The sequence below is a fragment of the Pavona decussata genome, unplaced genomic scaffold (assembly GCF_977016875.1).
Source record: "Pavona decussata unplaced genomic scaffold, jaPavDecu1.1 SCAFFOLD_52, whole genome shotgun sequence".
In the NCBI taxonomy this organism is placed as follows: Eukaryota; Metazoa; Cnidaria; class Anthozoa; order Scleractinia; family Agariciidae; genus Pavona; species Pavona decussata.
Genome location: NW_028145474.1, coordinates 187,583 through 201,679, shown reverse-complemented (window position 1 = coordinate 201,679; position 14,097 = coordinate 187,583). Strand labels below are relative to the sequence as shown.

The 14,097-nt window shown below is 39.4% G+C and overlaps 1 protein-coding gene across 2 annotated transcripts in view; it reads left to right on the top strand.

The window, feature by feature from the left end:
* The window catches only part of LOC146480742 (gamma-2-syntrophin-like), a 34,276-nt gene extending 23,928 nt beyond the window's left edge, over positions 1 to 10,348 (top strand). For both annotated transcript variants that reach the window (XM_085109082.1, XM_085109081.1), the window contains exons 15-21: positions 1,169 to 1,285; positions 3,547 to 3,618; positions 4,189 to 4,267; positions 5,990 to 6,063; positions 6,170 to 6,262; positions 7,277 to 7,387; positions 8,818 to 10,348. In XM_085109082.1, the coding sequence (XP_084965208.1) occupies positions 1,169 to 1,285; positions 3,547 to 3,618; positions 4,189 to 4,267; positions 5,990 to 6,063; positions 6,170 to 6,262; positions 7,277 to 7,387; positions 8,818 to 8,925 (654 nt within the window). In that variant the 3' untranslated portion in view covers positions 8,926 to 10,348. The remainder of the gene's footprint in view (positions 1 to 1,168; positions 1,286 to 3,546; positions 3,619 to 4,188; positions 4,268 to 5,989; positions 6,064 to 6,169; positions 6,263 to 7,276; positions 7,388 to 8,817) is intronic.
* Positions 10,349 to 14,097: the final 3,749 nt, after the last annotated feature.

Here is a 14,097-nt window from a genome sequence, read left to right as displayed (position 1 = left end):
TCAATAATGCATGTGGTTCCTTGGCTGAAACACTTTGCCCTCAGGCCACATACCTGCATCTCCTGCTTTCAACTTCAGTGACTTTAGCAGAATGCTTACCATCTTGTTATCTTTGGAGAGGGGCTGCTTTCCAGATGGGATATAAATATGTCATTGTGTACCTCTTCAGAATTTTGTTAGATTTCTCAAATAGTTTGATGGTACCTACCACTACTTGGTTCCAGGGTTTAATCTAGAAATTAGCTTATCATATGGAGGCCCAGTGGGTCCCCTTCATAGATTTCAGTGGGCTTTTTGTCAGGGACCAAGACAATTCAGCTTCTAACAGAACATAGGAAGTAACAAGAAATTGGGGTTGTAAAATTAAAGCGGGGCATGGAAAACTGCCTCAGATGACGTTGTTGTCTTGATTGAGTATTTTAAAAATTCTTTTTTGTGTTAAGCTCTTGGTTACAATTATTTTTATGTTGTTATACACTGACAACAGTAGAAAGTTATTGGAAACTTATAACTTTTACTTGGCCAATGATTAATTTAAAGGGTGACAATTAATGAGTTAGAGAGGGATTTTTACACAGTGCATGCCCACCTAGAAATGTTGTTGAGGTCACTAAGGGTTTCTTTATACACTCCCCCATTTAATATGCTCCTTCATACACTCCTTCATTTAAAAATGATGCCATAAAATGTTTAAAGCAGTGGGACCAGGAACTGCTACTTGAGTTTTGAACATTTTATGATGTCATTTTTATGGTCTATAAGAGTATAGACCATAGAAAACTGCCATCGATTTGTTTTTTACAATAACATGGAAAGAGTACAAGTGGAATTGGCTTTATTTCCATTGAGAAAGGGTGTGCATTACATTTGACGTCATTTTTATTGTCTGTACTCTCATAGACAATAGCTACGAGCCAATCAGCAGCCAGGAATTTTGACAGTTATTGTAAAATGTCAGATTGTGCCATTTTCAACAATCCATAGAAGCATATGCACCATTTTGAAGGGTTAAGACTGGTGCATGCCATTTGTGGTCTGAGCATTCTAGTAAATTGGTTAAAATAAAAATGCACAAAAAACTTACACATTGTGCATCCTCCATGGTGTTTTCAAGTACCCTTTCTGTTCATGGACTGATTTTAGTGACTTATATACAATATTTATGTAGGTTGTGCATATGGGCTGGGTTTGGGAAAGAACGAAATCCACAAGCCACTGGAATGTTTGGAAAAGGAAATTTCTGACACTCAAGGGCCCAGAAGTGCAGTTATTTGAAATGCCTCCTGTGAGTACAGCATTTGGAGTTAAATAAGTCAGTCAGCGAATCAGAACACAAATCAGTCAGTCAGTCAGTAAGCAAATCAGAATGTGAGTCAGTCCATGAGTGAGTCGCTCAGTCAGCCAGTGACACAGTCGGTGAATCATTAAGCAAATCAGCATGTGAGTTTGCCAGTCAGTGAGTTAGTAACAGTAACAGTAACATCTTTATTTCACCTTACTCTCCAAAGGGAGGTATTGGTCTAACGACAATAAAGGGTTCGATGTTAACTGATAACAAATTCTTAACTGACACAAAGATAATAGTCACGGAGCTAATCAGTGAGTCAGCCAGAGTCAGTCGGTCAGTCAATCAGAGTCAGTCAGTCAGTCAGTCAGTCAGCGAGAGTCGGTCAGTCAGAGTCAGTCAGTCAGTCAGTCAGTAGGCCAGAGTCAGTCAGTCAGTCAGTCAGTCGGTCAGTCAATTAGAGTCAGTCAGTCAGTCAGTAGGCCAGAGTCAGTCGGTCAGTCAGAGTCAGTCAGTCAGTGAGAGTAACTCAATCAACCAGAGTCAGACGGTCAGTCAATCAGAGTCAGTCAGTCAGAGTCAGTCAATCAACCAGAGTGAGTTGGTCAGTCAATCAGTCAGTCAGTCAGTCAGTTAGTCAGCAAGAGTCAGTTGGTCAGTCAATCAGAGTCAGTCAGTCAGTAGGCCAGAGTCAGTCGGTCAGTCAATTAGAGTCAGTCAGTCAGTCTGTCAGTCAGTCAGTAGTTCAGAGTCAGTCAGTCAGTCAATCAGAGTCAGTCAATACACCACAGTCAGTCGGTCAGTCAATCAGAGTCAGTCAGTCTGTCAGTCAGTCAGCGAGAGTCAGTTGGTCAGTCAATCAGAGTCAGTCAGTCAGTCAGTCAATCAGAGTCAGTCAGTCAGTGAATCAGAGTCAGTCAGTCAGTTAGTCAATCAGTAGGCCAGAGTTAGTCTGTCAGTCGGTCAGTCAGTCAGTCGGTCAGTGAATCAGAGTCAGTCTGTCAGTCAGTCAGTCAGTAGGCCAGAGTCAGTCGGTCAGTGAATCAGAGTCAGTCAGTCAGTCAGTCAGTAGGCCAGAGTCAGTCGGTCAGTCAATCAGAGTCAGTCAATCAACCAGAGTCAGTCGGTCAGTCAGTCAGTAGGCCAGAGTCAGTCGGTCAGTCAATCAGAGTCAGTCAGTCAATCAGAGTCAGTCAATCAACCAGAGTCAGTCGGTCAGTCAATCAGAGTCAGTCAATCAACCAGAGTCAGTCGGTCAGTCAATCAGAGTCAGTCAATCAACCAGAGTCAGTCAGTCAGTCAATCAGAGTCAGTCAATCAACCAGAGTCAGTCGGTCAGTCAATCAGAGTTAGTCAGTCAGTCAGAGTCGGTTAATCAACCAAAGTCAGTCGGTCAGTCAGTCAGTCACTCAGTCAGTCAGCGAGAGTCAGTTGGTTAGTCAATCAGAGTCAGTCAGGCAGTCAGTCAGTCAGTTGGTCAGTCAATCAGAGTCAGTCAGTCTGTCTCTCAGTCAGTCAGTCAGTCAGTAGGCCAGAGTCAGTCAGTCAGTCAATCAGAGTCAGTCAGTCAGTCAGTAGGCCAGAGTCAGTCAGTCAGTCAGTCGGTCAGTCAGAGTCAGTCAATCAACCAGAGTCAGTCGGTCAGTCGGTCAGTTGATCAGTCAGTCAGCCAGAGTCAGTCGGTCAGTCAATCAGAGTCAGTCAATCAGTCAGTTGGTCAATCAGAGTCAGTCAGTCAGCGAGAGTCAGTCGGTCAATCAATCAGAGTCAGTCAGCCAGAGTCAGTCGGTCAGTCAATCAGAGTCAGTCAGTCAGTCAGTTGGTCAATCAGAGTCAGTCAGTCAGCGAGAGTCAGTCGGTCAATCAATCAGAGTCAGTCAGCCAGAGTCAGTCGGTCAGTCAATCAGAGTCAGTCAGTCAGTCAGTTGGTCAATCAGAGTCAGTCAGTCAGCGAGAGTCAGTCGGTCAATCAATCAGAGTCAGTCAGCCAGAGTCAGTCGGTCAGTGAATCAGAGTCAGTCAGTTAGTCAGTCAGTGAATCAGAGTCAGTCAATCAGCTAGAATCAGTAAGTCAGTGAGTTTCTCAGTCAATAACTTAGGAAATCAATGTACCCTCACATGTTATACTTGGAAACCCTTTCATAAATCAAGTCTTCCACTCGCTTTTGTTTCTCCTCTTTGGTGGTATGAATGTACGTTTATCTTTTTGACATCTGTGTTGAATGAGTAAATGAGGTAATTAAAGTTTCCTTTTTATGTAGGTTGTAACAAGAGACTGGCTCAAGAGTGAGGCATCATACAATGTAATGGAAATAGTTTGTCATATATGCAGGGTAGGTATCCAAAGCTCTGAGAACTTTGTTCTTGATGTTCTACTTCTTATATTTTATGTTCTTGTCATTGTTTCCAAGAGAGGCATGCTCTAAAGGATTTTTGTTTTGTTTTTTCTAAAAAAAATTGCTACATTTGTAGACCCTATGCAAAAATGGCTGACATTTTAAATAAATATTCTTTTGTTTGCATTCAAACTAGCCTCACTAAACTCATTCTTGGGTTCAAATACCAAAAGAATATTTCACCGTGAACAAGGCTAGTGAGGCTAATTTGAATACAGACAAAAGAATTTTAATTGAATACAGACAAAATAATTTTAAAATGTCAGCCATTTTTGCATAGGGTTTATGTTTATTAAGTGCCTTGCTTGTATGTGAAAGTCTTCCTGACCTCCAAGGTGATGATATAAAACAGCAGGGTTTCAAAGTTGACAACACGAGATGACTTCTTGAAATTGGAATGTGAATACGCTTCTGTTTTTACAATAACTTTGCAGTTTTTAATAATTATTAGAATTGGTCACACTCCGTTGCAAGTTGCTGTAACATGAATTGTGGTACTTTTGTTAGGACGATGAGCTGCAAGACAAAAGGGAATTTTGCTTCTGTATACAGTCCAGCTCTGGGGAAAGTCGCTATCTTGGAGTTGGTGAGTTTTGTTGGGTCTAAACTGTACACTTGACCACCAGATGGCCTAAGATCATGATGTTCATCATCATCATTATCATCATCATAATCTAATAATAATAACTAGTATAATAATCAAAGATTAGGGAGTGCGTTTGATGATCTTGATCCCAGGCTCTCTCTCCTTTGTGATGTCATCCGCCCCTGCAAAAAAATCTGTGGGGAATGCCAGATACGCGTCCCAAGATCCATCCATTCACTGAATCAATGTTGTCCCATACTATCTCGACTCGAATCTGTATTGGGAGTGCATTCTTCCTACGTCAAATACAATAAAAATAATAATAATAATAATAATAATAATAATAATAATAATAATAATAATAATAATAATAATGATAATAATGATAATAATGCCCTATTTCCTAACCTAATCTTAACCTAATCCATTTTTATTTAGAGACAGAATTTCATCAATTATGAAAACTGTGTATAACACTTTACTGACAAATCAGTTATGTATGTAACAGTCAAAAAGTTTAAGTTACTGGTCAACTACTGTTTTGGAGACTGAGTGTGTTTAACGATCCTCCGAAGGAATTGATTGATTACTCTATGTTGAGATTTGTTGAAAGAGAATTCTGTAACCTTGCACTGTGATAAAGAAAACTATTTTTCATTCTTCTGTGTTTGGTTCTCTTAGTAGCATAAGGCCTTCTGGAGCTTTGCTGCTCATAACCTTAGGCATCATAGCAGCTGTATGTTTCAGACAACAATCTTTAAGAGTGTCCAACTGAGTTCTTTTCAGAATGTCAATAGATACCAACCTATGTGCATACATACATAGACTTTATTTTAACTCAAATTAACAGAGTAGCCTATTGGGTGCTATCTTTGAGAAAAAAAGTACATTAAATTGCATATACAAGTTTCTTTATCTTGAAACCGACAACCAGTCACATATTAAAGTTTAATTCATCAGCATCATCATTAATTTGCCTTACTAAAAAAAAAAAAGAAATCATTCAATTTACATATCAAGGTAATGGCAAAGAGACCTCAAGAAACCACATGACTTATAAGAGAGGCCACCTCGGCTGTCATTAATAAATAGAAAATTGTCGTAGTAACCGTTTTAAATCAGTAAAAGTAAGATCTAGTATCCCAGCTACTCTGGGTGATGATCCAAGCAGCATGGCTGGGGAGCTTATCAGTTCTATCCAAAAGACTATTGTTTTAAACTATCCCAGACAAGGTCACAGTAATCAAATCTTCCTGCACTATTGATTAAAATACTTGCCCGTCTAACCTGATTCCCATGAATCACTCAGTATGTTATTGATCACACTGGTATCAGTCTTTTCTGGTTGATTCGATGGATAAATAATATTACTATTCAACAGGTGTTGGTAAATTTTCTGTTGATGTTGAATATTTTATTTTTTAACAATATTGTGAAGCGCAACTGAAAATATCCATATAGAGGTTTGAGCTATATAAATGTAAATTATTATTATTATAGCATTTACGTTAAATGAGCAGGTGAAGTGTTTGGGGCAAGACAACCTTTTCCAGTTTTGCTTGCATCAACCAGTCTGTCCTTTCACAAATCAACTTACTAATTAGGTTTTATAAAACTGCGTCAGCAAGGTTGTCTGTAGTGCTGTGAAAAAATGCTCTATCCAGTAAATCAAGTGCTTTTACACTTGTGTGAAGTCCTATTAATGAATTGTATGTATTACAGACACAGAAGCTGATCTCATTGACATTGTAAACCGAGTGCAGAAATCAATGCATCAAGCTGTCATTAACGTGGAGGTAAAGCAAAAGTTGTAATGTTCATTTGTATGAGACTTTCGTAGCCTGAAACACACAAGTGATATTTATTCCTGTATGTTGAAGTGTATTTTCTTTTTGTTTGTAGTCGCGAACATTTCCTGGAAAGTGGCGTGGCCAAAGTGTAAAACTTGTATTTGACCTGAAAAGAGGCTTGAGACTCTACAGTGCTACAGATAGGGTTTGTCTTTTCCTGATTGTTTAATATTCTCTTTATGTAATGTTTAAACACGAGCAGCAGAGTTTTATCGGGATATAAAACCATGAGGCGCAGCCGAGTGGTTTTAGACCCGATAAAACACGTGGAAACACAAAAAAACAAAAACACAGAGGAGGAGGAGGTTTTATCAGGTTTTAAAACCACAGCACGTGATGTTTTATCGACCATTTGATAGGTCAATGGGCTTATGAATTATTGATGAATTTTGAAAATCCCTTTAAGATACCAAATTGATTGAAGTAACGATTCACTACAACCAACCTCTGCTCGACCCCCTTCTTTGCACATTCCAAATATCCCTTACCAAGTTGTATCAGCCCAGAGTCTCTATAGTCAGAAGTTTACTGTCTTGTTTGCAATGAACCAATCAGAATTCAAAGCAAATACATGTAACCAGCGCCAAGCGCGGGAAAACACGCATGAGCGAGGCACGATTGGTTTTGGTTTTACTTTTCATTGGTTGAGAAAGTGGTGCAAGTCTTATCAACCAATCAAAGAGCGTAGTAATTCAAAACCAAAGCAAACGCGAAATTACTTTCGACACTCAATAGACCCTTCTCCAAAATGGCGGCCGAAAATTCAAATAAGTTAAAATTAAAAACGTATACCAACACTAGAAAGAACACTTTTACTATAGTAACCCTGCAAAGTTTCAGCAAATCAGGTGTAATATCAGCTGAGAAAATGTAAGTTGAAAAATGAAAAATTGACAGACGTTTGTATGACTGGGAGTATGTCGTATACCCCCAGTCATACAAACATCTGTAAATTTGTCAAATTTCATCTTACATTTCCTAAGCTGATATAACACCTAATATGCTGAAACTTTGCAAGGTTTCTAAAGTAAACGTTCTCTTTCCATTTCTGGTATCAGTTTTTCATTCAGTTCAAATGTAACTCATTCAAATCTGTTGCCGCCATTTTGGAGAAGGGTCTATTGAAAACCGCTCTAATGCCTTCAATTGTTCTTCTTAGTCTCTGTTGTGGCAATATCGGTTCTCATTCCTTCGTGGTTCATCTGATGATGGGTTTCGTAAAATTGTGTTGCTGTTTTCCTCATCTCCAGCTGGTCCGTTTGATAGACAGGTTAGTGTAAGACTCAAATCAAACTTTCAGAAAAGTCTGTTTATTTATCATATTTCCCTGATTCAGGTCTTCTGTTCATGTAAGCATCCCCATGGTGCCCCAAACTAAAATAACCACCATCCTTCACTGATGAGAAAGAGCTTATAAACAGTGCACAGAAAAAGAAGGTTGAATGTACTTCATATTTACTGCAAAGGACTATGTAAATTGAGGATGGAAAGGGAAAAAAATATAACATTTGAAATTATTACCCTGTGCCACTTTTGCATTCATTAACTCAATCACGCATTAAGATAGAAGTGAATAATAGGATCTATTTCATTTGTGTCGAGCTGTAGGTCATTGGCTTCAAAAGGGGTTAGCTGTATTTCTGTCAATATGTGTCACATGCGATCAGTTTTCTGTGTATTTGATTGAGTCTCCAAAATTATATAAAAAAGGTGATTTTCCACACTTCAGATATACATGTTGAAATAGCCCAATTCGACATGTTAAAATTCAGCGTGAAACAATATCACTTCGAGGCTCCAGAGAATAAATTGTAGAGTTGATATGGGTTCATTCACCGGAGCCTCGAAGTGATGTTTATTGGTTCAGGCTGAATTTTAATTTATCGAAATTGGGTTATTACATGTTTAAAAAACGAGTTTCATACTGGGACAATTTTAACCTGGTAAATCGCCAGATAGAGGTCCCCTACAAGTGTGAAAAGTATACTGGTGTCTGTAAATGCAGTGTGGACGTTTGTTTTGTTTTGCTTTCAACTGTTTCGTCTTAGTATATAACTCACACTACCATATAAATGGTTTACGCAAACGTGATACAGTCGATCCTCCGCTAACGGACACCTCCCGTAGGCGGACACCTCTCGTAAGCGGACACTTGGTCATATTCTCAGCTACATACAATCATTACATTTTTAACCTCCAACAAGCGGACACCTCTCTTAAGTGGACACTTTTTCTGGCTTCAAGGGTGTCAGTTTGCGGAAGGCTCAACTGTCTAAATTTTTCATCTTTTAGTGGAATGAAGTTTGTACCAGTATACTTTATTATGTAATGTTTAAAAAACGAGCAGGAGTGTATTATCGGGTTTAGACCCGATAAAACACGTGCTGCGAATTTTTTGATCGGCTTCAAAACCATTCTGGAAAAGCGTGTGTCAATAGAGTTCATAACAATGATTAGCATACGTGAAAAACACCGCACACTAATGAGGAGTGTTTTATTAGCTGATAAAACCCCGCATACTAATGAGGAGTATTTTATCAGCTGATTAAACAACGCATACTAATAATGAGGTGGTTCATCGATATAAAGTCACTGCATGTGTTGTACTATCGACCATTTGATTGGTCAATGGGCTTATGAATTATTAATGAGTTTTTGAAGTGTTGTGACTCAAAAGTTTTTTGCATTTTTTTTTTTCAGGAGTTAGAGTTCACCAACATGCAGCAAGTGTTGACGGTGATGCATGCTTTCTATGCGGCAAAAGTTGCACAAGTCGACCCAAACTTCTCTTTTGATAATAGTTTTTAAGCGTGGAAAGTTGGTAGAAGGGAAATGTCTTGGTAGACCTGTCGCTGACGTGATTACGAATCTGTCAGTCTGATTAGAAAGTTGACAACATCACTTGTTTCAAGTTTTCTGTTGTTTGAGATCTTCACCCTGGCGAGGGACTCTGGCTGAGAGGGAGAGGAAAGAGCAAATGAAGGAAATTTTAACCAACGTTTTGATAAAGACTATCTTCTAAATACTGGATAACAAATAACGCTGCAAGAAAGTACTGCTCAGTTGCTTCCACTTGAATGGTCACACTTTAGAAATTTATCCACAGACTCAAAAGGTAGAACCACCTTGAACAGCACAAGAAACAGCACCACACACAATAAACAGCACCACAGAAGAGTACTGCTCAGTAGCTGTTATTTAAATCGTCACACCTTTGGATTTTGTCCACAACGTCAAAAGTTGGAACCACTTGATACTACGTAATAAACAGTATCACAGGAGAGTACTGCTCAGTAGCTGTTATTTTAATGGCCCACTTTACGATTTCCACAGATTCGAGAACCTCCTTGTACAGATTACAAATAATAGTTTGGGGAAAGTACTGCATGCTCGCTTTCAATTGAATGGTCAAAGAATTTCATATTCAGGCTCTGAATAAATGAAGACCATTTCGTACTACAGAGCAGCCTGCAGTACAGGAAGTGACTGCTGAATTTCCACACTATATGATTTCAGGGCGCAACTATGCTTGGATGTTTTATGTTGGGAATGAACAACAGAAGCGTTTATTGTAATAATGAATACAATCTGTAGTTGGCTTATGATAAATTATGTATCACAATCTGACTTAAAAGGGAAAGTATCACGCGAATTTGATGTCATTTCAAAACCCCAAAATGTTTGTCTGTCAACAGAAACAAAAAAAGTTAATTGTTATAAATTATCACCCCAGTGCAATAAAACTGTCGATTCCTGCCTTTTGGCCAGAAACAGAGTAAGTCGGAATGGATAGAAACTTGAAAAATGTTAGGCTAATGTATTTCAAGTTCTCGCAGTTTTGTTCCTAAGATGCGCTAGAATAGATCACGAGTTGTTCCTTTCAAGAATTGAGTTGATTTCTTTCTTCTCGTCGTTCTAGAATTATTTTGTAGCTAAGTGAAGGTCTTATTTCACTATTTCTAACGAAAGGGGTCAAAAACCCCATGATACTTCCCCTTTAAGCACTCGAAACGGGGCTGCTAGAGATCCCATGCAGATTTTAATTTAGCGTTTTAGTTTGAAAAGTGCAGTTGAACGTTTCACTTACAAACTGAATGGGATGACTGTGCCAAATTTTATTTGTTTTTCTATGTTTCATTCTGTAAAGAAACCTTTCCACTTCAGTGGATTTTCATCTAAAAATGTATATAAATTTATTAAAGTCAATAAACTATCTTTTCATGAAACACCATTACACAATGTTTTACCATTAGTGTGCCAATTCTGTAACTGCGTGTGGCTCCTTTCCTGCCCTCACTTTCTCACATGGAACGAGCACCACAATCATGGATAATGCCAGTCGAACTTTTATTAAGTACCACGAGAGATCTAAAGTAGGTTTTCAAAACGTGTTACGCAAATGCCAGTAACTTAAATCACAGTTGATTGAGGGACTGGTTATGAAACCTTGCCATGTTCAGAGCTGATAATAATGGTGCTGCAATTTAGGTTGGAAGGGCCGCGACCGTGCACAATCCTTTGTTTTAACGTTCACACTACAGCTGAATATTTGAACTGGATGGTTTCTATTGGCCAGTTTCTCCAACACGTTTCAAAATCTATTGTGGTTTGTGCACGGTCAAGGCCAAAAATGTTAACAAAAACATATAACAAAGAAACTTGTCTGGCTTCATAACCATTCTATATTAACTTCGCTTAAATCCTTCGATTAATAAGTGCAACTTTAGTATGAATTTGCCGACTTCATACACCGAATTCAGAAAGATGGCCGCCACGCGGTTGAAACTGGGACCTAGCATCAGTGCGAGGCATTTTACGACAGCCTTATATTCAACAATGGCTTCCGATGCGAAGAAATCGAATTCCAATGTAAATTGTTGTGTTCCATTGTGCAATCAAAAAGGAACAGTCTGTCCAGAAGGGCAAAAGGTAGGATTTTTTAGTTTCCCACCGAAAGGAAAGCTGAGAGACATCTGGCTTACTGGAATACGGAGAAACGAAGGCGAATACTTTAAAGTTAAAGGTACAACTAAAGTCTGCTCTTTGCACTTTGAATCGAGTGAAATCAAGAAAGGATTTGGTGGAAAATGGTCGTAAATGTCACGTCTGTCCTAAAATGCCTCGACTCCGTGTTGTCCTAACCCGCCCCAGGCTCAATACCGTGCGGTATGGAGCCTGTATATGTAAAGAGAGATTGAGATTGGAAAAAAAAACAGGCGTTAAAAGTGCGTAACACTGAGTTGGCTATAATCATCTCATATCAAACGATTATTGTTGTAATTAAAAACAATCGAGAAATATTGTTAGATCTTGCTGATTTCGCTTTGCAAGAACAACCAGAGGACATTTAATGGTCGCTTTTTCTCTGTCACCCTCGTTCCCAGGCTCTCTTTTCTTCCCGTCGAAAGGACAGACCCTGGGAACGAGGTTATTAATGGCCATCGACGGCAACCCAATCAAATCCCTGGAATCGCATTATACAATTATCCAGTTTTTAATGAAAGGTTTTAAGCCGCCGTTACACGCTGAAACTTTTACCTGAAACTTGTATGCAACGGCGCTGCGAAACAAGTTTCAGCGGGTGTTGCACTGTGTAACATGGTCGGTTTCGTGAAAATTTTCGAACTTCCGTTGCGAGACAAGTTCCACGAAAAGTAGAACCGCTTTCTACTTCTGCAACGGCTCGCAACGGTCGCATTGGTGAAAACACAAGATTTTCACCGTGTAACACCACTTCGTGAAACTTGTTTCGCAACGCCGTTGCACACAAGTTTCAGCTAAACGTTTCAACGTGTAGTGGCGGCTTTATAGTTCACAAAATAGAATTAAGGAAGGTGCCTACTATTGTTACTGCGCCATCTCAAGATACTCAGGTTTCCTATGGGTGGTGCCTACTAACACGGGGATATTTTGCGCGGTTTAAAACTATGCAGAGAAAGCAGAACTTAGCAAGTGCTTTTGGTATCCAAAAGAAAATTGGGAGTAACCGTGGATTTTTTCAGAGGTAATAAAGCTTCAATTTAGGGAAAAAACGCCATACGTTGCTTTGTATTTTACTGCTTTTTAGAATAATGTTTGCTAAATTATCTCTAAAAATGGGTCGTTACCCCCAATTTTCTTTTTGGATTTTCCAAGCCCTTGCTAAGATCTGCTTTTCCCGCATTGTCATAAACCACACAAAAACACTTCGGTATTAGTAGGCACCGTCCTTAAATTCTCACTTCAACCAATCCAGTGATCTGACAGTGTATGACCATCCACAATGAGACATTGAGGAGGAAGAGCCACCCGGAAAAAATATCCTGATAGATAGCACTCGTGTTATCCAATGTTCCCCTATTGGGCATTTATTGAAGAATTGATATAGTAGAAACTACATGCTTGGTTTAAATGTCGTTTATGTTACAGTACAGAAGTACAAGGTAGTACCGTAGTTTTTCGGTTATAAGGCGCACGGTTTTAAGGGGAAAAATCTGTTCTCCCAAACTTGGGGTGCGTCTTATAGCCAAATATTTTCATGCACCTCAGTTTAATATTTGAAAAATTCCAATTATTCCCTTTTATTGATTAAAAATTAAACCTAAAGGCAATTGTTGTTGGTTACTGACTTTTGTGAGATATGGTGGTTCTGAAAAGAACTGGGGTGGCTCTGAAAAGAACCGTTTATTGATAGACATAAACCTTAGTGATCACTCTCGCTATCCGCCGGTTTCGAACTCGTCGATGACTTCATCATCGCCGTCCTCCTCTGTGCCGCCAGTTTCTTCTTCCCAAACAGCCTCGTCCTCCGTTCCATAAGAGCATTTGAGATGCTACAGGACTTAAACGAGTGGGCGATTAATTCTGCTGGAATCTGCTGCAATGCTCGATGCATCCACTGCAGAATAACTTCCTTGCTTGGAGGTCGTATTCTGCCCGACGGTGTGCTTAAAAGGGCCATTCACCATCCACGCCAGATATTGGGCTCTAACTTTCGTTTTAAAGAGCTTGTCGATGCACTTGTCGAGTGGTTGCAATGCGGGAGTGAGGCTACAGGGAATGACAGCGTAACTTTCAATCGTGACTTCTCATTTGTTTATCAAATTATTGAACCAGCTACGCACTAGTTATACAGTATTCCTCATCCCACCAAAGTCCTCTCTGTCAATGTACTCTCTGCCAGATGTGTCCATGATTACTGCCGAGAGTCTACATTTAATGCAACTAGGTCCAGTCAATGTCCTTGTTGTAAGACTGAAAACATCCATCAAAATAAATTGTCCTTGAAAAAATCCTAACCGTAATCCTTACACTTGGTATACACCCTAGTACTCTCACACTTGGTATACACCCTAGTACTCTCACACTTGGTATGCACCCTAGTACTGCCACACTTGGTGTAATGACCACAACGGTAAAAGAAACTCCAGCATTCCGTACTATTAACACGCTTTATTTATTAAACGAAGAACAGACGAAGAAAACTGCTCCGAAATGAAGCGGTGAAGAAACTGCGATGAAGCAAAGCAATGAAACGAAGCGGTAAATTGAAGCAGTTAAAACTAAAACAAAACAAGCGAACTAAACATTGCAAAGTGAACAAGCGCTAAATAGATAGCACGACGGAAAAAATCGACACTTTCATTTGTTGCAGAGCTGGGTAACCTGAAGCACACTGGAATAAACCGACTGTCCTTTGAGCGTTACGGAGACAAAAAAAACTTTGAAAGTTGACTTACTGCTTACGCGGTGAAGAGAAACAGCACTGCCCAGGTACTTTCACACTTGGTATACATCCTAGTACTCTCACACTTGGCATACATCCTAGTACTGCCACACTTGGTATACACCCTAGTACTCTCACACTTGGTATACATCCTAGTACTCTCACACTTGGTAAACATCCTAGTGCTCTCACACTTGGTATACATCCTAGTGCTCTCACACTTGGTATACATCCTAGTACTCTCACACTTGGTATACACCCTAGTACTCTCACAC